The sequence below is a fragment of the Carettochelys insculpta genome, chromosome 21 (assembly GCF_033958435.1).
Source record: "Carettochelys insculpta isolate YL-2023 chromosome 21, ASM3395843v1, whole genome shotgun sequence".
Taxonomy (NCBI): domain Eukaryota; kingdom Metazoa; phylum Chordata; order Testudines; family Carettochelyidae; genus Carettochelys; species Carettochelys insculpta.
The window spans coordinates 22,202,488-22,224,842 of NC_134157.1; the positions used below are offsets into that span (position 1 = coordinate 22,202,488).

At 41.3% G+C, this 22,355-nt stretch overlaps 1 protein-coding gene across 10 annotated transcripts in view; it reads right to left on the reverse strand.

Annotated features, from left to right (window-relative positions):
- DENND1A (DENN domain containing 1A) overlaps positions 1-22,355 on the reverse strand; it is a 406,341-nt gene that overhangs the window by 30,262 nt on the left and 353,724 nt on the right. For 4 of the 10 annotated variants that reach the window (XM_075015671.1, XM_075015667.1, XM_075015670.1 and 1 more), the window contains exon 20: positions 488-547. The exons of 4 other annotated variants lie outside the window; for them this stretch is intronic. In XM_075015671.1, the coding sequence (XP_074871772.1) occupies positions 488-547 (60 nt within the window). The remainder of the gene's footprint in view (positions 1-487; positions 548-22,355) is intronic. 2 more of the 10 variants (XM_075015672.1, XM_075015666.1) reach the window with 1 other exon arrangement.

The following is a 22,355-nucleotide window of genomic DNA, read 5'->3' on the forward strand; positions in this document are numbered from 1 at the left end:
ACAAATCTCCTTTTCTTAAAAACTATCCCACTCATCTACTCTGGAAGAAAAATTTAACAATCAATCCCAACACATTTACAGCAAGACCTGGGGAAAAATAAATAACTTAGGGTCAGATTTTTGCTTCCATTTGTATCTGAGTTTAGCGCAAGTCTTCAAAAGCTCACTGGCTAAAAACTTATGCCAGCCAAGAAGGGTTTTTGGCTTAAATAATCACCACAAGAGTAAAAAGAAATGTCACACAACAGTGGCATCAGCTACCTGCAGAAATGACCTAAAGCTGCAGAACTTGTCAAAGAAAAGCAGAATAAAATGCAGGTCCCAAGGTTGTGCCGTAGCAGAGGAGGCAGCAGTTTAGGAGCATAATTCTCATATTGCTTTTGGCAAGTTTCAACAGTCCAAACTACCAAGATTTAGTAGTGCTACCGAGAGAGCAATTCAGGCAGTGTTAAGCTGCGGCAGTGAGGCAAAACTACCAACTACTCACGGGCCTAGATGAACGCTGTATCTTTGGAGGAGGTGGCCGAGGTGGACGAACTCTTTGCTGCTGTATCAAAGCGGAAACTTAGTAATCAGTACATTAAAATATGATCACACCACATGAAAATATCTTTGTTTTTGTGTCAATAGTAATCCTAATGGACAACAGCACGTGCTTTAACCTCCATTCCACACTCACCTCAGCTGATGCCAGTACCTTTCAAACACAGAAATGTTGTCATGACAAATAAAAAGAAAGAAATAATAGAAGAGCTCTGTACTGGTGAGGGCACGTCTGTTTCCTTGATAGCTGTATGTTATACCAGATCAAACTCAACATGCAAAGCTCTCTAGATTAAACTGCCCAAAATACATAATGATTTGAGGATAAGCAAGATGCCCTGCAACTATTAATTTCAAACAACAAGCAGTCCTGTAACACCTTAAAGATTAACAAATTTATTAGGACATGAGCTTTCATGGGTGAGACCTACTTCAGAGCCTACTGAAAAAGGTCTACCCGCAAAAGCTCATGACTTAATAAAGTCTTTAAGGTACTACAGGACTGCTTGTTATTTGTGAAGCTACAGACTAACAAACCCTCTGGTAATTTCAAGTACAGGTTGAACCTCTCTAATTTGGCACACTCTCGTCCATCAACATCTGTAATTTGGCATGATTTTAGTTAGCTGTACAGCCACTTACCATGGGCACGGCCAAGTTTCCTGTGGTCCCATAAACTTTGTTTACAGCCACCAGCCCTGGCTCATAGTGTTCTGTGCTGTTATTTAGCTGTAATTTACCCCTGTCTTCTAAGAGCCCAGTAAGCACTGGAAGGGTTGGTAATGCTGATAGACAATACTGACCTCCTGTGATGCAGCAAATTGTCTCGTTTGGCACTGGTCAGGTCCTGAGGGTGCCAGGCTACAAAGGTTCTAACTGCACACTGGATGACATTTCAGGATTGGAAATTGGAGATGGATACTAAAATTACCCTTTCTTCCCTAAGATGCTGTGAATAATGCTAGTGCTTATAATATTTAGGGTGTGTCTTCACTGGAAGAAAAGACCTGTGGCATGGCTGCAGCTAGACCAGGTCTTCACAGGGTCCCAGAGTTCTAGCTACAGTCATACGTCTACACAGTCCCATAGCCCAAGCCCCATGAGCCTTCATTAGCTGAGCCAAGCCAGCCAGGGGCGATAATTACTGTGCAGATTTACCCCATGTGGCTAAGGCCCTGAACCAGTAATGCACTGAGGCTCACTAGACCTGTTAAAATCACGTGAACTCTTCATGTGCCTGAAGGTGAGTACATGCTCAAGTGCATTGAGTATCAGGGGCTCGGTGCAATGCCTGAAGCCAGGAATAGAGAGGACAGGAGCTGTGCACTTACTTCTGTCACTGCAACTGCAAACCCAGTCTACCACACCAAGTTCTGGGCCTAACTTGGAGCAAACAAATATCCCAGGGCAAGCCTGAATGCTAGCTTAGTGAAGGGGACAAATAAGGACGGAGAAGGAATTGTTAAGAGCCTTGAGCACTTTTGAATGAAAACCCACATCTCCAGGAGTGAAAGGTCAGTGTATTAATTGAAGATGCCTATTCTGGTCCCCTCAATTTTAAATTCCGTGTTGGCCAATTCCTTGCTGCCCTAACTCTGCTGGAATTACTCCTACTCTGCTGCTTCTGATTACATAGTGGAATAATAACCTTCATACCAGCAAGATTTTGCGTGCACCCCACTGTTCCATAGAACTGAGATTCGAGTGAACAACATGAGATGAAGCTGGATTAAAAGCCCTAAAAATTCCAGGTGCATTTTAGTGCTGAGGACTTGATAAAAATGAGAGTGGAATGTCATTTTAGTGATTGCTTAAATGCATGTGTGTGAGGAGACAAACAAACAAAAGCCAGAAATGATGTGAATATAGGAATTTCTATGCAATCAGTGTAAGGAAAGTAGCAACTATTGCATCACTTGAAAAGTACCACACACACTATCAACAAGACTCCTCTCAGCTGGTTGGAAACAGGAAATGTACAGGTAAGAGGAATCAGGTTCTTCAGATGAAAAATTCTACTCTACACACATGGGTTAGTACCTTCCAATGAAGACTAGGTTTCCCTCACTCTATCTCAGCAGCAGTTCTCTGCTTTCTGCTGGGAGTGCATGTGGCTCCCAGATAAATAGAGCTCTGAAAATCTGTGGATATCTGCTTCAGATCCATGAGTGGTCACATTTGCAGAAATCTGCAGTTCATTTTTGCAGATACAAAATTCACATCTGCATTCCTTCCCTCAAAAATGAGCTGCAGATATCTTCAAATTCCCAGCGTTCTAGACACAAAATGTGTATCTGCCTCCACATCTAGAACCCTTGAAATTTGCTGGATATCCACTTTACATCCACGGGTATCTGCAACTCATTTTTGCAGATAGAGCTGTAGATACATTATCACTGAATCATACAATGATAGGACTGGAAGGGACCTTGAGAGGTTATTGAGTCCAGACCCCTGCCCTCATGGCCAGACCAAGTACTGTCTAGACCATCCCTGATAGACATTTATCTAACCTGTTCTTAAATGTCTCCAGAGATGGAGATCCCACAACCTCCTTAGGCAATTTATTCCAGTGTTTGACCACCCTGACAGTTAGGAACTTTTTCCTAATGTCCAACCCAAACCCCTCTTGCTGCAGTTTAAGATCCACTGCTTTTTGTTCTGTCCTCAGAGGCCAAGGAGAACAAGTTCTCTCCCTCCTCCTCATGACACACTTTTAGATACCTGAAAACTGCTATCATGTCCCCCCTCAATCTTCTTTTTCCCAAACTAAACAAGCCCAATTCTTTCAGCCTTTCGTCATAGGTCATGTTCTCTAGTCCTTTGATAATTCTTGTTGCTCTTTTCTGGATCCTCTCTAATTTCTCCACATCTTTCTTGAAATGCAGTGCCCAGAACTGGACACAATACTCCAACTGAGGCCTAACCAGAGCAGAGCAGAAGAATGACTTCTCGTGTCTTGCTCATAACACACCTGTTAATGCATCCCAGAATTATGTTTGCTTTTTTTTGCAACAGCATCACACTGTTGACTCATATTTAGCTTGTGGTCCACTATAACTTCTAGATTCCTTTCTGCCTTACTCCTTTCTAGGCGGTCACTTCCCATTCTGCATGTGTGAAACTGATTGTTCCTTCCTAAGGAACACTTTGGAGCAGTTTTTATTTGTCTTTATTAAATTTCATCCTGTTTACCTTAGACCATTTCTCCAATTTATCCAGATCATTTTGAATTTTGATCCTCTCCTCCAAAGCAATTGCAACCCCTCCTAGCTTGGTATCATCTGCAAACTTAATAAGCATACTTTCTATGCCATCGTTGATGAAGATATTGAAGAGAACTGGTCCCAATGCAGACCCCTACAGAACCCCACTTGTTATACTTTCCCAGCAAGATTGAGAACCATTAATAACTACTCTCTGAGTATGGTTATCCAGCCAGTTTTGCACCCACCTTATAGTAGCCCCATCTAAATTGTATTTGCCTAGTTTATTGATAAGGATATCATGCGAGACTGTATCAAATGCCTTACTAAAATCTAGGTAAACCAAATCCACCACTTCTCCTTTATCCACAAGGCTTGTTATCCTATCAAAGAAAGCTGTCAGACTAGTTCTTTACAAATCCAAGCTGGCTCTTCCCTACCACCTTCCAGGTGTTTGCAGATGATTTCTTTAACTACTTGTTCCATTATCTGCACAGGGCTCTTCAGACTGACTTCTCGTACCTTACACTGCAATGGCACAGCTCTGAATTCACACCCTTCTGTTCTCTTGCTGCTAATCAATGTATTTTAAAAACACATTATTTTGCATTTGCTGATTTTTACTTCCTTGTTTGCTGCCTCTCCCCTTCCCAAGAACAGAAGCCGTGTGCTTGGACTCTGTTAGCAGTTCTGAGGTGCCAAGCAGCATGCACCACTGTGGCTCAGCTTCTTACCCTGATAAGTGAGAACAGTGGGCAGAGGAGCTGATGTCAGAGTCCATCCACGGAAATGCTTCCGATCAGAGTCTCCATGGGAACTAAAAGATTCTAATAGTAAAGTGACATGGCTCCAAGTTCATGTAGCTTTCTTTCCCTAACAAAAAATGTCATTTCTCTCCTATATACCCCATTCTTCCCTGGCACTGGCCTGGTGCCCCAGTCCATCTTCCCTTGCCATCTGCTCAGACTTAGAAGTTCTGCCTTAATTTAACTTTCTTCATGGATCTTGGGATGCTTTTTTTCCTTTACTTTTTGTTTTTTTAAAAGACTGCTGCAATCTCACACCTTCTGCAACTTATATTCCTGTTCATATGCATGGCATTTACTATCTTAATAATACATATGCTTGGAGATACACATCTTCTAGAACTGGAAGGGACCTTGGAAGGTCATTTAGTCCAGTCCTCTGCCTGCTTGGCAGAACCAAGCACCATCCCTGGCACCTATTGCCCCAATCCCTAAAAGGCATCCTCAAGGATTGAGCTCACAACCCTGGGTTTAGCAGACCACTGCTCAAACCACGGAGCTATCCCACCTACTACCACTAACCTGCTGAGGAGCAGCAGCATGGTGTGATTGCTACTGTATTCCTTTTATATTATTTGCAATTTTTCTACATGCTTCCTGTGTAAAGACTAGTACATGACAGAACCGCAAGGGTAGAATAGTGATTTAGTAAATTGTAATGTTTTCTGGATGTCTTAGATCGAACATGTTGGGCAGGTGAATAATTCTATTTACTAGAGCTGTTTTAATTTAAAACAAAATTGGTTTAATATTTCTTATCTAATAAAAGTAAAACCTCAGTCAGTAACATGATATTAGGCAACATTCAATAGAAGTTGATGCTACCACTTCAGAATTAGCTCATTTCACCATCTGCCTTTCTTTACTATATTCAACTATGTAAAGCCTCTTTGGCTTAAGATCTGAATTGTCTTGAAACAGCAAGACCCAAGTAAGTTTTGGAGAAAACACTGCAAGATTATGGCATTAATAGCGTCAGCCAAGGATCCAGAACAACAGTTACATTGATAATCTTTCCAAAAGCAGGGAACACTTTCGGAGAGAGACCAACCACACAGCACCTCAGAAGTACCTCCTACTGAGATGATCAATACATTGATTACTGCCATTGCAGACACAAACAAACAACACAACATTACTTGCCCACCTTTATTACTAACTTGGCAATTTTTTCAGAGAGAATGTGTGACAGGTTTCATTATACTGCCTGTTCATATTGTTAGTTGCTAACAAAGAAAGGAAATTGCAACAAAAGCAGGTTTAATTCTTTTTATGAAGGCCTGAAACCATCTGTCCAATCATGCTGGAGCAGGCACCATTTTTACAGCTCTTTTTCCTCCAAGGAGTTGCTAACTGATGCTGTAGAATCCCCATATACAAATCAGAGATGTAGCAACAAAGACACTGAAAGGAGGCACACAGAGGAATGACAGTTCCTGAGACAGTCCACTGAAGCAGTAACTGGAGAAGTTGGGGGATAGTGAATGATTTTATTTTTTCCTTCTTGCTTACCCACACACAAAAAAATAGCTCTTCCATCTGTCATGTATCACTTAGTATTATTTCAGCATTGGCAACCTGTACAACAGTCACTAGTCGGAGCTCAAAAATTATGCAAATAGCTCAAAAATTATGAGATAAAAAGTAAATGTTGAGCTTTTTTTTGTCACTCTGCTCTCTGAAACTTAAGGGTGAGTTTGGGTAATATTTTCAAACTCGTCTCAGAAGGCTAGAATATTAACTTTGTAAAAAATGAAAGTGAGATTCAGACCTAACTCATTTGATTACAGGACCTGGAGTGTTAAGAAAAACACAAGTTTGCAAGACTTGTGATAAAATCACAAGAGATGGAAATATTTATTTACAGAGGTTTCCCACGGTCTCTCTCTTTCTGGCCCTTGCTCTCTGTTGATGGAAACCTTTGATATACTTTTCCCTTGGCTCCAGTATTCATTCATCCTGCTACTTTTCAGTTCCATTTTATTTCACTCATTGCATTCTTTAGGTCCTTTTTCCTATTAATGTTATGTATATGTGCAAATGTTTTGCTAGATTAGGGCCATACAGCAGAACATCTTAAGTCACAGCTAGAAGCCAACCCAGGATGGATGCATCACTGTGTTCCCATTGACTAAGGTGACCATCTGTCCCATTTTTGGCAGGACAGTCCCATATTTGGGACACCAAAAGGGAGGTTAGCTACTTTCCTCTTCCCCAAGGCTCAGGGAAGGGGGAGGCAGAGTGCCGTAGCTGCCCCATCCCTGCCACTTCCCCGAGGCTCAGGGAAGGAGTGGGGAGCGCTGTGGCTGCTCTGTCCTGGTTGCTGCCCCAAGGCTGGGGAAACGCAGGGTGTGTGTGTGTGCACACGCCATGGCTTCTTTGTGCACGCTGCTACCCTGAGCCTTGGGAAAGGTCGGGGGAGTGCCATGACTGCCCCGTTCCTGCTGTTTCCTCAAGGCTCAGGAAAGGAAGTGGGGAAGCACCATGGCTGCTAAGTCCTGGCCGCTTCCCCGAGGCTCAGGGAATGGGGGAGAGTGCCCTCTATCCTGTATGTGGCCTTGGGAGATATGGTCACCCTACCATTGATGGCTGTTCACTGACATGTGGGAAAGCTGGCCACACCCCTGCTCCCAGTGGATACAGATCCTCATTCCAGGTGACACCACTGTTACCAGTGAAAGGAAATACTGGACAGGTTACAAGGATTTTACTGTCACTCCCATCCCTAGAGCTGGTAACTCCAGACAGGTTTGTAGTTCCTTGGCAGGTAGTGGGTGACCTGAGACAGTACAGGACTTAGTGGTACTAACAGAGCAGGGATGTCTGGTTAACTGTACAGTTGCTTGCAGATGAGTCAACCTCTGACTATTATGGCTTAGGAGGCAGCTTTCACAAGGGTAAGTTATTCCCCTCTGCCTAATACCAGCTTTCTTGTACTTGTATCTGAAGCAGCCAGTACTGGCCTGTATTGATGGCAGGACACTTGTCAAGATGGCCTGGTCAAGATGGGTGCTAGGATGCACAGTCTTGAGGGAGAGATGTGAGCTTTGTTCTTTCCCTAGCCACAGAAAATATTTTGTTAGAAGGCTCCATGTTGCCTAAGGTTAGAACAAGGCTTGATTTGAGACATGCCAAAGCACACTGTATGCAAATATAATTTTTGTTCCTGTTGTAAATCCCCAGGTCACGGGGTAAAACCTGGGGCGGTATTCTAGCCACTGGTGGAACGCCTTAAGTAGCCTTATAGCCTTTTGGTTGCTTCTGAGCTGTCCACGCAGTTTGAGATCGTTAGTTCCATGACATAAGTATGAAATCCATGCAAGGGAACATGAAAATTACCACATATTTATTGCTGTATGAGCCAAGAGATGCAAGCTGAAATGCACAGGCCATAGGGGAAAGAAGAGAAGTGTGGTGCGGAGATGATTATAAATAGCAAGTTTACACCAAATGAGAAAAGTAGTTTCACAAGCATGCGTGATGCTTAAGACACAAACTTTGAAAGCCACAAAATGTAGTTTATATACAGGGCACTGACTTACCACTGAAATTAGGGATCTGTTTATGTGCAAAGTCAGTACACAAAGTACATGTTATGCTGTAACAAGGGTGAAGTGGGGCAGTGGAGGAAAGGAACACACAATGGTAAAGTACCCTTTAAAGACAGTGGGAGAAAAATACCCTTTAGGGGAATGCATTGGTATAGCCTAAACAAGGAGTTTGCTGAACAGGCATATCAGGACATGAAAGTTCTCTTTCCAGGGATAGCTATTCCAGGAATAATGAAGACACAAAAGAGGCCAGCACCCTCTGCAGTGTAGGTAGTGACAGAATTACCACAATGCCTGCAAGGAGGGATTAAGACAGGATATGTGAATGCCTACCTTGAGCTGGGGAGGTGTCTCTGAACCCCAAAGTCTGTAGCTAATGATTGAGGGAGCATGACTGGTAGAGACACCTCAGGTGGTGTCAGAGTGTACCACATGAGCTGGAGTGCTAGAAGAGAGCTGAAAGTTCTACAAGCACTTTTGTAGGAGAAGGGTGCACTTTGACTGGATTGAATTCAGGCACCATTTTCTTGTGATCCACCAATGAATGACTAGTCTTTTCCAAGCCCCATGTTGGAAATTGTCTGTTTGTTTTATACGTATATTTTATTCGTGAATTTTCATTTTAATTAGAAATGTAAAATCACTATTCAGTTCTCATAATAAGAGACTTTCCAGGCTTTAGAAATGACTCATACTTCTTTATACAGTTAGTTATTAGAGGCAAACTTGCCCATCAGACCATCAGCAATAGTACAGTATTTCAAGTACAGACCTGTACCTTACAATACTACTTGCAGTAATTTATCCAGTCAGTTTAAAATGGCTTCAATGATGAGGCTTTCACCACTTCACATGGCAGCCTATTCTACACACGTAATAGTTCTTACCACTAAAAAGTTAAGCAACTTTGAGAAACCTTCAACTTCAGCTTTAGAAGCTTTTGGTTTCCTTAAGGTTCCTCAGGAGGAATCTGTTTATAACAAATATGCTGTAAATTACTGAACTGTAACCCAAGTAATAGCATTGCAAAGCCTGGCCCCAACAGCCTGATCCTGAATTCATCTCCTTCATGTATTTGCTGCTGGAAAACAAGATCACTGTGAAATGCAAGCCCCTCCCTCCCACACACAAATCTGAACCTTTCTTCTTGTCATTGTTGAGGTAAAAAGGCAAGACCACATACCTTCAGCAGCATGGCTTCCAAAACTTTCACACTGATGAATAACTACTACAGCTAAATCAATGTTGCAGAGCACAACACACACACACACACACACACACGGGACAAGTGCACTAGAAAGTAATTGACACAGAGGTCTACCAGAAGATAACTGTTATTTGCCCTTTGCCAGAGCTTCATTTTTAATGTTGATGTTAGTATCTGTCACCAGGATGGGATGAGTAAGTATATTCATAGTATATGAAGATAATATTTAGTAGAGTAGCATCTGATTGAAGTTAATTTGTTGATGCAGCAAAACACATTGTTTCTAAAAGGTCAGTAGGGGAACTGGTGTTGGAATATCAACTTAATTACCTGTGCTGCATGGATGAATGGGTACAACACAGTGGATGGCTGCATTGCTAAAAGCAGTTAAATTACAATATTAGGCATGTTCTTGACTGCACATACTGTATAGCCTTTTATGAAGGGGAAAAAGTCTAAATTAGGACATTCATACTCATCTCTATGTACCAATACACCTTTCTTATGCTGCATATTTTTTAATTGTATTGTTCCAAACATTTCTGAAATGACAACACTAAGCAACTTCACAGAAAACTAATTCTAAGAGGCACAGTGAGTGTTGACTTTCTAGTTATTAGATAAGTAATTTTAAACCAGAAGGTGCCCGAGAATAATTCTTAGAAATTTTTTCAATTCATGGGGCACAAATTTCAAAATGATATACCCAGACAGATAATAAAATATTTTACATTCATGGAATTTTCACAGTATAGCTATTTATTTTCTCACGCCAGGGAAAACTTTAAACAAAAAAAAGATAATTTTCAAAGTGTGAAGTAACAGCTGGTGTACAGAAAATGATCTCAAACTATTGCTGGGAATATCTGTTCAGCTAAAGCAGTTATTCTTCAAAAAACGGTATTGAAAACAGAGCCTTTATCAGTAGATTAGAGGTGTTATTTCATTTGCAGCAACAAGTGCAGCTACAATAAGCTATAGACAAAGGCAGGGTGTAACTGTAAACAAAATTCTGCTTCTTGGCACATGCAGGAAGAAGTGTTTGGTCACAATCACAGAAGTTGTACTTCCAGGAGCGTGGGAGACATGTTTAAAGGATTCCACAACAGACTTTCTGCTATATGAAAATCATGGATATCTCAGAAACACAGGATGGTTTTGAAAAATGTTAATCCGTTTTAAAGGAGGACATGGGGGCAAGAGATGGATTGTTCTAAATTTGTCAACACTTCATCTTTAGAAGGGTTCTAATAGCCACTTCAGGCCCTGGTGCAAGGTGGAAGGGTGCCCAGATCCATGCCCTGAAAGGGGTGGGGCCTAGGGCAGTCATCCCTTAGAGCTGCCTGGACCATAGCACTGGAACCTCCTTCACCTCCTCAGTGTCATGCAGAGCAGCTCTACTGTGGCACTTCAAAGGGATTTGGGGCAACTGTAATCTGTGCTGCCTGCCCATCTGATGGCCTGAGAAGACAATAGAGAAGTGAAAATTTAGACACCCTCTTACTCTTTGATTAATGTGGAGAAAGAATCACTGCTTTGTGGGCCTATAAGCATGTCAGGCATGAACCCAACATAGGTACATCCTGACATACCTCCAAAGTGATTGTGAGCAATAACATGCTTTGGAATATTCCACAGTATCAAATGAGGAGCCCCAATCCATGCCCAAAAGGGCTCTAGCCATCATGAGACAACTGTTGCAAGCCCACTCACTGAGATACATAGGAGGGATTTTATCCCACTCAACAGAATCGGGTTTTGTGATGCTTTGTTTCTATTACCAGTGTTCCCTTCAACTCAGATCATTACTATCCACCATAATGGAAGCCAAAGGGTCTTTTCTCAGTGGCTTCTCTAGGATGAGACAGTCACAATCCTGTTCCCAAGGCAATCAATGGTAAAACACACATGCTAGATTCATAAAACCCATGTTCTTCAAATCAACCATCCCAGAAAAACTGGCTGTTCCTTTACATTATATTTTCATTTTTTAGAATTAAACAAACCACCTTTAGCTTAAGAGATCCAGAGAGGATTGTTTAGACTATTTCTGTGGAGAATGATTTAAAACCAATTATGTGTTTAAAATCACAATTCTATTTCAAATAGTAGGCACATCACTTTCATTACAGAGTTCAACAGGAAGTGCATGAAATACTGTTTTAATGATCCAAAGAAACGTTTCAGAGAATTACAAATGCGTATTTTTCATGTGCGAGCTGGGCTGAGCAGACATTTTCAGTGCATGCCCCCAAAGTAGCACGCAGTCTTATACAATGTTGACAGGAGGAGTATTTTGTAATGGCAGTGGTTAATTTGTAGTGGCATTTGTGGTTTGAAGGCTTGTCAAGATGTCTGATTACTTCCCATGCAACTAGCTCCAGTGATGGGAAAGTTCACATGCTGTGCAAAAAAGGCAGCAAAAGAAACCACAGAAGAGGATGAAAAGGTGACTTGCGACTATGGCCACTGGTTTACTGTAGCTCAGTTTTTTTTTTTTTTTAAAATGTAGAGCATCGAGCTGCAGTCAAAACACTAACAATAGAAATTAAACTTCTCTTCAGAATCTACTGTGAAATTACAGATATTCTAAGATACTGCAGGAGAGTGCAGTTCTGCATGCTATCGTAATGCATGGCTGACGGGTGCCTACAGAATATCAACATACAGAGAACCTAGGATATTCATTATCCTAAAAAACACTGTATAAGATGCCCAATTTATCCCCCTCAATCAATTTTAGTTTTGTTCACATGCAGCAGTATAATAGCAGAAGGCTAAAAAAGCATCACATTCCAGGCAGGTAAACCTTCAACCCAGAAAGTTTTTCCTTCGTATTTTCATCCAGCTTCTGGCTGCTTTGTTTCTGAAGAGAGTTGGCACAGGTCCTTTTCTCAGAGCCTTCCTTATGCAACATGCTTTAGCCATTAATATCTTTGAGATAATGTTTGCAATAATGCACTAGCTTATACGTGCATCACACATGGAGAAATAGATCCGTAAAACAGGAGAATCCATTATTGCACAGGGACTCTCTCACAAAGCAAACAATTCACTCCAAGAAATCTATTTTGACAGCAGTTTGCTGTGTCCCCTCTCTTATTACTGTAGTTGTTGGTGTTTTAATAAGGACTCTGTGCCCCACGGCACTCTCGCTCAGTCCAGCTTCTCCTGGATCCCACAGTAAAATCTGAATCCTACACTTATGGTATCACAGGCTCCAATCCTAAATTGATAACTGTGGGGGGCATCAAGGAATAACTCTAGAATCAGGGCAAGTCTATTGCCAACAGAATGAGATATCTCTCCCAAACTCACCATCCTTCTGTATTCAAACCCAACATAACTTTCACTTGCATTAATCACCACGGAATATAGTATAAAGTTGTTGCAGGAGCAAGTAACAGGAGAAGATGGGCTGGGAGAGAGCACATTCTGAATTTATCAAACTGCTCCTATTCTTGGTCCCTCGCTAAAACAGAAAGGAGGTTTTTAAAGCCAGGTGCACTGGTAAAACAAGTAGGGAGAGCGTCTGAAGTATGAGATTGATGAAAAATTTGCATAAATTGCAATGCTTTTCTTCCAAAATAAGACAAATGTCTACTGAAGCCGTTTTTCATCTTTCTGTTTTCCAATAAAAATGGATGGAAAGCAGGTTTAAAATTCCTGAACCCCTGGAATATATTTATTCCCGCGTGTGAAAGTCAATCCATCTAATGTCTCGGCAGAGCTTAAAATCACAGCTAATAGGTTAACAACTGTTTTTCTTCTGCTTCAAATGAAGAATATCAGAAAGCTGGGGGAATGTTCGGCTTCCCAATTTGTACTGACTGCTCACAGCTACCTGCAATGTCTGTTTGACAGGACTGACATTTTGTACCGCTGTGAGATGGGAAAATGTGTGACATTTTTATTCATGGTGGCGTACGCCCTTGTAATGATCAGCCCTGGTCGATGTGCTTACTGCAGCAGCCCCTGAGCCCTCGGAGAACAAACAGGAACCGAAGGTGCCAGCAGTTCGACTGCCTTATTAAACACCACCAGGATTCTAACGAAGAGCAACTGCTGGAAAATCTCACTGTCAAATCCTCAAGGACATTGTCAACGCAGAGCTAACTGCATATATTTTTCATTTAAAATACTGGAAAATCCAGCAATGTGGGATTAAAAATAAAGAGCCATGCTGTTTTTTTGTTTTTTTTTGTGGGTGTGTGCTTTTTTTTTTTTTTTTTTTTGAAGCTGGTCACTTTGTTGGCTTCTCACAGGGCTATCAGTGGGCCTGATACCAGAATTCAAATCTAAGAAATCCAAGCAGCCCAGCTGATTTTAAATGAATGTCAGTAGATGGATACGTACTTCATTATTTTTGTAAAAGCCATTTCTCTCTAGCAGGCAGGATGCTTGAAAGAAGAAAGCCTCTCATTTAAGGAGCTGTAAAAACAGCAGTGCCTAGCTGCCTAGTTTGGCTCCAGCATTTGCTGAGGTAGTCTGTATTATTAGGGCAATATCCCCTCCAGCACCACCAGAAACTGTTTTTGGTTCTCTGTGCCTTAAATATTGAGTCTGTTCTGGTCTGGATATGGTCTGATGAAGTGGGTCTGTCCCACGGAAGCTCACCTAATAAACCATTTTGCTAGTCTTTAAAGTGCTACTTGACTGCTTTTTGTTTTCACCAGAAACAAAGTTACTTCTAAACATACAGTGCGATGCTTTGTAACTGTTCTGTTTGGTGATAATCAGCTTTGGCTCTGAAAGGCAAATTCAAATCCAACTAGCCAAACAAGCAATCATAGAGAGCTTGCAGTTAGAAGAACTGCACAATATATTTCACATACACCCCTTTTAATCTTTCTGTTCAGGCCATGGACCCAGGGGTCAGTTTAGACAGTTCTGGCCTAACTGCACATATCTACTTGATCAGTTATATATGAGAAACTTCTGTGTGCTGAGGTACTCTGACAGTCTAAGCGACTCATCCATAAGACCCTCTGAGCTTATCTCAGGTTGTCAATCAAGGTGGTTTGATTCGTCTTACATGTACTGATGTATTTATTATTACACATGTACACATGCACACCTTACACTTCATAAAGCACAGTTGTTTCCATATGCCGGCAGTGATGTATCGAGCTACACTCTGCAAGTCAGTTAGGGGTTCCTCAGAGTAACAAGTCTAACATGGAGACCGCACAAAAATACATGCGATAGCTTGTCACAAAGCCCTGGGAGGGATGCTAAACTATGTGCTCCTCCATACACCCTGATCTAAAGATTACACATTTGACTTACATGTACGCAGGAAAGCATGTTTATTCTGCACAACACTGTAGACCAGCTTCGTTTGAAGAATTTGGAAAGCCCAAACTTGCAAACCATATACACCCTGATCCATTATATACACATATGTGAACCGACACCTTTGCCTCTGCTGATATGAATACATGACTGGGGTCTTACTATCTGTGTCACTTTAGTCATAAGCCTGAGTTTCTATGTAATACGAGCTATCCTCCCAAAGCTGTTCTACTAGCGAAGGAGATAGCAGTCTTGGACTCATTAGAAAACATTGGCGGTTGAGTCATGAGAAGCAGTTACCTTTGGGTATGAACTGCAGCTGGTGTAAATCTTCCTAAAGAGAGAGCCAGGCCTCACATGTCAAATATTTACATGCAAAAGAAGAGCATGAGCCTTTTAGACAGATAATTCGTATTCTATGGATTGTCACTCCTGCAAATCTCTCACACAGTAAAGCTAGGTTTCACCTAAGTGCTTTATTTCCCTGGTTCACTGAGAATATTTTCAGTCTCTGAAAAGTGTCACCGTAAAGGACAATTATTCTGCAACACACAACAGGGCTGTGTCTGCAAATACCCCCTCCTTTTGGAGGGGGCATGTTAATGATGCAGTTCAGAAGATGTTAATGAGGTGCTGGCATGAATATGCAGCACCTCATTAGCATAATGGCAGCCGTACACGATTCAAAAGTACTGCTTTTGGAACGCACACTGCCCATGTAGACAGGGACCTTTCAAAAGGACACCCCTGACTTCGAAAGCATCTTCTTCCTATTTGGTTTTAGGAAGAAGAGGCTTTTAAAGTCAAGGGGTCTTTCAAAAGGCTCCCATCTACACGGGTGGCGTGCATTCTGAAAGCGGCACTTTCGAATTGCACGCAGCTGCCATTATGCTAATGAAGCGCTACATATTCATGTCAGCGCTTCATAGGCATCTTCCGAACTACCTCATTAACATGCCCCCTCTGAAAGGAAGGGGCATGTGTAGACACAGTGCAGATGAACAACTGTTTCTGGGCCAAGGGCAGTCCTTCCTCTTTAAAACTCTCCTCCCTCACAAGGGGACTTCCACTGAAGAATACTGAACTCCTTTTAAAAAGGACGTGTTCGAGAGGGAGATTGTCCTTTCCTGGAGAATATGAAGAATTTTTAAGGGCTAGGGCTAAATCTGTATTAAACCCATTAGCTCTGATCCAGAATATGCATATGGTGAACAGAAATCTTTGTGTCTGCTGATCTGAATGCAGGATTAGGGTCCTACTGTCTGTCTCACATTAGTCCAAGTCTGCCATAAGCACCAGGGAGAGGGAGGAGGGATTCCACATGTGCAAAAGGGAAAAGCCACATTGTCCACTAGTGGGGAAAGAGAGGGATGGAGGCTTGTTTCCTTAATGAAGACATCTATTCCAGTAGAGATTTGGGAGTGGTGCAGTGTTAAAGAGGGAACTTGTCTCCGACAACATGCAATTGCCTGAACATTGTACCATGAACTTGCTTTCCTCTTTGATAACTACCTTTGTGCAATATAATTCCTGCTGAGACAAAGGGGAAATCTGCTATTGTTCCAATGCACCTGCATGTGAAGGGAGTTACATGGTCCACTAAAGCACCCTTCATCTCACCATCACTTCCTCTCCTTTATGCTAGAGCTAATCCCTCCTTCTGCTTCCCTTTGGCATTCTTGATCCAGTTCTGCATTTCTGGAACGTAGCTGGGCTGTTCTTCACTTTCTCCATTTTATTGAATCTATCTTTTGAAAACATAATTCTATTCCCAGATAACAATATTCCATACAACCCTGAATACATTCCTGCTGACTCTAAACAGAGAAGTGCCAGTATAATTCACTTCTTGTTGAATGATGCACAAAGGGAGAAGGGGATGAACATTTCCCCAATAGCCAAGGGTTTAGTCCCATCAGCCACATCAGCCTGGATTTGTTTTGGTCTGTACTATACCCTGCGGTGTTGCTAATGGTGCAAGCTCTGCAGGGGAGGAACTTTGTCACAGAGTGGGTTGGTTCTTTACAGGAGCTGGAATCAGTCCCTCTTGTGCCTAGTTAAGCTGCCTAACAGACACTGAGTGTGAAAGCAGGGATCAAATGCTAGCCCTGCAGGTCAGCCGGCGCCCTCAAAAAGAAGCAGACAACCAGTCGCAGGCTAAACTCTAGGAAGATTCCGGCAGGAGACCTTAGGTCTTGGGAAAGGAGGTAGGGTTACTCCCACAGAGCTAGTCAGAAGGCCTGGTTGGAGACACGTGCTGTGTGGGAAGGAGCAGAAAGAAGTCTGGGTTAACATTTTTGAAAGTTACAGTTAAGTTTTGGACATTAACTCCATCCTTCAGGAAAGGGAGCGAAATTTGCTGCTGGTATGAGTTTTATTTGACTGTGCTGAGCTATAAGATTTGATAATCTTCACCCACTGTACAGTGCCATACACTTTGATGGTTCTATGTAAACCAACATAATTGCAGAGATACTGACTCATGACAATTATCTATTGAACAAACAGGTCTGTTGGATTCAGATATTGGCACACCTGGACTTGGGCTGATGAGAGTGACAGAGGCATGTTCTCAGCTTGATGTGCCCATAATTTCAGGCCCCCCTAATAAGTTATCCAGCAACCTCCTACACTGATTACACATCCAGGATTGCAATTTACACACACAAAGCAACCTACGACTTCTTGTATTCAAAACAATTTAAGAATATTTAAAGTATACAGCATCCATCTTCCTGGCTCTGCTGCTGGAGACACCAGAAGGGATTATCTTTCAGAGCATTTATCACAGCAATAGCAGGCACACCCATAGCATGGAAGCTGAGCAGTCCTTAGGTACAGGGAAAAGTACCTCTAAGGCAGCTCCCTGACCACCTCTCTGCCTTGGAGATAAAGGCCTCTACTTAGAGCTAAGTTAAACACATTTGAAAGAATTATGGAAGTCTGCTGCTTAATAAAAGCTCTTCATAATTCAGAGAGAGGTTAGGTCTTTCTTCCAAAGCATTTTAAATAATTTTATTAAATTGGAACAGCCCAGCCACCTTAGAATGACTGTGACAGTCACATAGAAGTTTTAGCTGGTCAGGTAAGTAGCAGCCCTTTTATTAAGTGCTAAGACTTCAGTCTGAGCACATTCCACCACTGCTCTGCACTGGCTCCTCATCCATTTCCTGAGATGCTGCAAGGTCCTAGCTCTAATCTTCGATGTGCTCAAACCCTTAGTTACTTCATATGGGGCATGGTGTCTCACCTAAACATTCACACTGATGAAGCCCATTTGATTAGCAGAAATCTGCAGAAGATAGGATCTGAAGGATGTCAGGATACTGCTTAAGATAAGCTTGACTCTTGAAACTTTCAGCGTATAAGGCAAGCCACAACTGTTGCGCAAGTTTCCCCACAAACAACTACATAATGACTAGGAAACAAACAAGTGACATCAACCCACTTAGCAGGGGGAGGATGGAAAATATCATCCCCATTTGCTGTTATGGCACATTTGCTAATTACATGAATGGCACCAAACTTATGTGGCGAGATACCTATTAGATGTGCACAGAAGAGGATTTAAAGAAGGTGCACCCATCCACAGCTGCCTCCTGGTGGTAAGACAACAGTGTGTTCTGAAATCCCCAGAACGCGAAGGGCAAGAAGAGGAATGGCAAAAAGGGGGGTCTGGGAGGCTGAGTTCTGTGTGTGAGCAATGACTTGCCCATTTCAGTAATCTCTCCAACCAAGCTGACTGAATAAAAACAAATCCAATGTTGAATGAAGTTTGAACTTTATCAGTTAACAATACTGTAATTACAGAATAGCACCCTCACAATATGTACATCAGAAATATTTATGATGTTGGATATACACTGAGTCCGTATGTCATTGTCTATGATATTATCCCTTGTTCTTCTTTACCTGAAAATAGACTAATAGTCACAGAAACTACAACAGGAAAACTCATTTGGGAAACACTGAAGCCATAATCCGAATCACTGTTTTTTGTTTTCTTTAAACCTCAGTGCTTGTGAGAACACCCTGAATCTCACTTCAGTCTCAGCTGGCAGTTTCCCTCCCTTTTTTAAAATTTACTAGATTTCATGCTATGGCATCTTTGTCACTTCGTCAACATGGGTTTGTTTTTCTAAATGTCTTGGGGCCGTGACATGATAAACTCAACGTTCAAGATTGGGCTATTAAAGGTGCATGTGTTCTAAGAATCCAAGTTATATACCAAGGAAGGAGGAAGGTCTTGGGGTGAAAGCACCACTATGAGACTCAGGAGACGAGTGTTCAGTTCTCAGCATGAGTACTGATTTTCATCTGGCCATGGAGCAAGTCACAAACCTTCTCTGCCACTGTTCCCAACTTATAAAATGATGATAAAACATTTTCAAATTCCCACAGCAGTGTTATGAGGAACTCAGGAAGCACTCAACTACGCTGCCAGGGACAATATATGTGCAAACTAGGCAAACTGATACTATAACGTTATATCTGCAAATCAATACCTCACCTACAGACAAACTTAAAACAAACAGTAAGAGCAGCATTCTTTTCTTAACATGATTGGAGTTATCGCTGACTCAATTTTTTCCAGTAGCCTGATATTTATAAATTAGTGTCATGTAGGATGGAGAGGAATTCAAAGCTATTCACGTAACACATCTTCTGAAATATTCACGTAACACATCTTCTGAAATCAATCAGAACTGAAACCCAGACTTTAAATTTATCTGCTGATCAATCAAGTATGAAAATTGTGAAGTGGCAGAGCCACGTGTCTGTTTGAACATTATGCTCAATATGGTGCTCTCATCGTGGCATCTCCCCCATTGACAATTACACTAATGACAGAAGCTGAAACATCCAGCTAAAGTTCACGACTCAAGCATCACTAACACTAATCCAGAAACTGATAAATGCTATAGAAATGTTCAGATTCAGATACCTCCCTTATTCTAAAAAATGTGATCTATGACACAGTCAGACGGAAATAGTATTTTTGCAGACATGAGTGCTTCCAATGTGGGAGAAGAAAAAATGAAATTTTGTTAAAATTCTTCCCAGATATTCTAACTATATCCTGTATCATAGCAAGTTCACCTGCTTCCAGTTCTGTGTCTTGCCAATCATATTCCACCATGTATAGAAGTGAACAGGCAATGGTGACAAATGGAACATCATCTATTATAGACTCCAAATTTGAACTGACAATATAAGTCACAAGGAACAATCCAACAGTTTATATGACTATTTGCTACTTAGTATTGTGTTTATTCTCCATATGGACAAAGGATAAACCTGTACCATCTACATGCAGAGAGAATGGGTGAAAAAGCAACAACTTCCAGGTCAGTAAACCTGCACTGGATGCTGTTTGCATCAGCTGCTGTCATTAGCCTTGTTCCAAAGTCTATGTTAGGCACAGTACAGGCATTCTGAGGCCCATATCCATTTAATGGATGATCCCATTTACAGCAATGGTGGATGCCAAATTATGTTAGACTAAATGATGTGGTTTGGTCTCAAGCTTTAAAACATGGGAAAGAAAGTAAAGCCTGTCAACACTGACATCAGTCAGGGAAGTACCCTGCATTGATGCATCAGACAGAAACCCTTATTTCTCTAAAGAAACGAGGTGAAGATCCAGCCTCTTGGGTCCCTCTTATTTTTTTTTTTTAATTATTTCCCCTTCTCTCCACTAGTTAAACACCTGGTGACCTTTGTAACCACTGCCAATGCTATTTGTTGGCTATCTGCCTGGGTTCCTAGTGCATGATGGTTTCTTTTACCGGAGTCATTCTAAAGCAGAAAAGAGAAGACATGAGAGCTAAGGGGCTGTGACTTTCCCTGTCGCAGCCTGACCCAGTACACAATTTTGTCATTCATAGGGGCACCAAAGAGAGTTTCTCTCAATCTCTGGACAATTACAGGAACAAAAATCAACAGTTTAACTGAATTATCTACCCAATTAACCCTCCCTTGAGGTGATACCTGAAAAGTAACTACAAAGCAAGATGAGACACATCTTTAAAATTCCTCTGCTGAAAAATCTAGTAGATAACAATGCTTGATACATTCTCGAGAGTACTGAACAGGCGAGCATTTAATATTTAGCCTACTTAAGATGTTTTACTTCTGATTTTCCAATTGAAGAACTGCTGCCATGGACATAAAACCATATGAGAAACACTAGAAACGAACTTAAAAAAGGAAGAGACACAATGAGTTAAAATTAAGGGTTGCTGCTGGCTTCCTAGCCCATCCCCCGTTAGCTAATCTGTCATGTAATGAAGAGACGCACCCAGCATAGGACAGCTAGCTGCCGGCTCACTTACAGCAAGCTGATTAAGAATGTTCAACCAACAGCAGACTGCAGACCTTTCCAACGAAAATAAATAGACTGTATGCAAATGTGTTTGTCACTTTGACAGCATGTCTCAATTAAGGCATCTCGCTGCTGTTGGTAGGCTCTGGCGCTGCAGTGGTATGGTGAGCCAACTGCATTACTGATACACAGGGCTTGACCCTAATCCACATGCATGCATTTTAAAAAATTCTGCCTTCACCACATATAGTAGCAGACATGGAAAGCAAGTGACAATATGAAAAAAGCTTCTTTCATCCTCTCCAGTGTATAGGGGCTGCGAATGCACAAACAGCTCTTATTTCAGCAGTTTTCATGCCTTTTTAATTGATTCCCCACCCTCACTTACTTTACAAGGAGTTAAAAGTGACATTAACATCTCCCCGTTTCATCACTGGTTAGAGCTCATTTATCATTTAAATAGTAAAAGTTGATTTTTTTTTCCTAGCCTTAATTTATGTTTCCTAAAGCTGAACACATTTCACCCACTTGAATGGAAGTATTGTTGAATTGTCTGTACAGTGTGGTGCTATCATCAGAAGGAGGATCTGTGCAAGGACAAAAATAGTAAACAAGACAGCCCTACAACTACCAAGTTACACAATATTTTTAAATGGATATTTGCATTGTAATGACAGTAATAGAGCCTTTCACCTCCACCAGTGGTTCACTAAAGTGGATGATCCTTTTGACATTGGGAAGGGGAATCTTTAAAAAATTTGCAAGTGGTCATGCACTTCCCCTCACATGATTTTGGGTAAGCACTTTTCACTTGATCATCTACTTTAGTAATCCACCAAAGTGTTTGGATTATTCCTCACTCATGTAAATGAAAAATGTTGGGATGGGGAAAGAATTCCCAAACACAAAAAATGTTTTTAATTAAAGGCAGTGTTTTCCTAGTGAATCTTTGGTAGCTCCAAGCCCCCTCAACTGTACTAGAGCCGAAATAAATGAAAAATAAACCAGCAATTCAAACATTTAATTGCAGCAGAATCTTTTTGAGAAAACCTCCAACAATCTGCATTTAGCATAGCAGCCAAAGTTCTAAAAGCATACAAACAAAATCTAAAATGATAAGGAAAAGGAAGATCTAAAGGAGAACTGAAAATAAAATTCTGTAATAAATTACTGCTTCTTATGCATATGCAGGTATGTTTTAATATCTAAATAGTAAGAAATCAGCAATATTAACTTGGTAGATGTCTTACAACTATTACTAATGTTTACATAAAATATGGCTTCTGGCATTCTAAAACTTGCATTTTCTGATAATTCACTGTTTTTAACCATATAAATTCCAAATTTGTCTTTAAAGAAACCAGATATTCATTTCTGTGCTCCAATGAGCCTCATAGATTAAAAAGGCAGAAAGATCAGGAA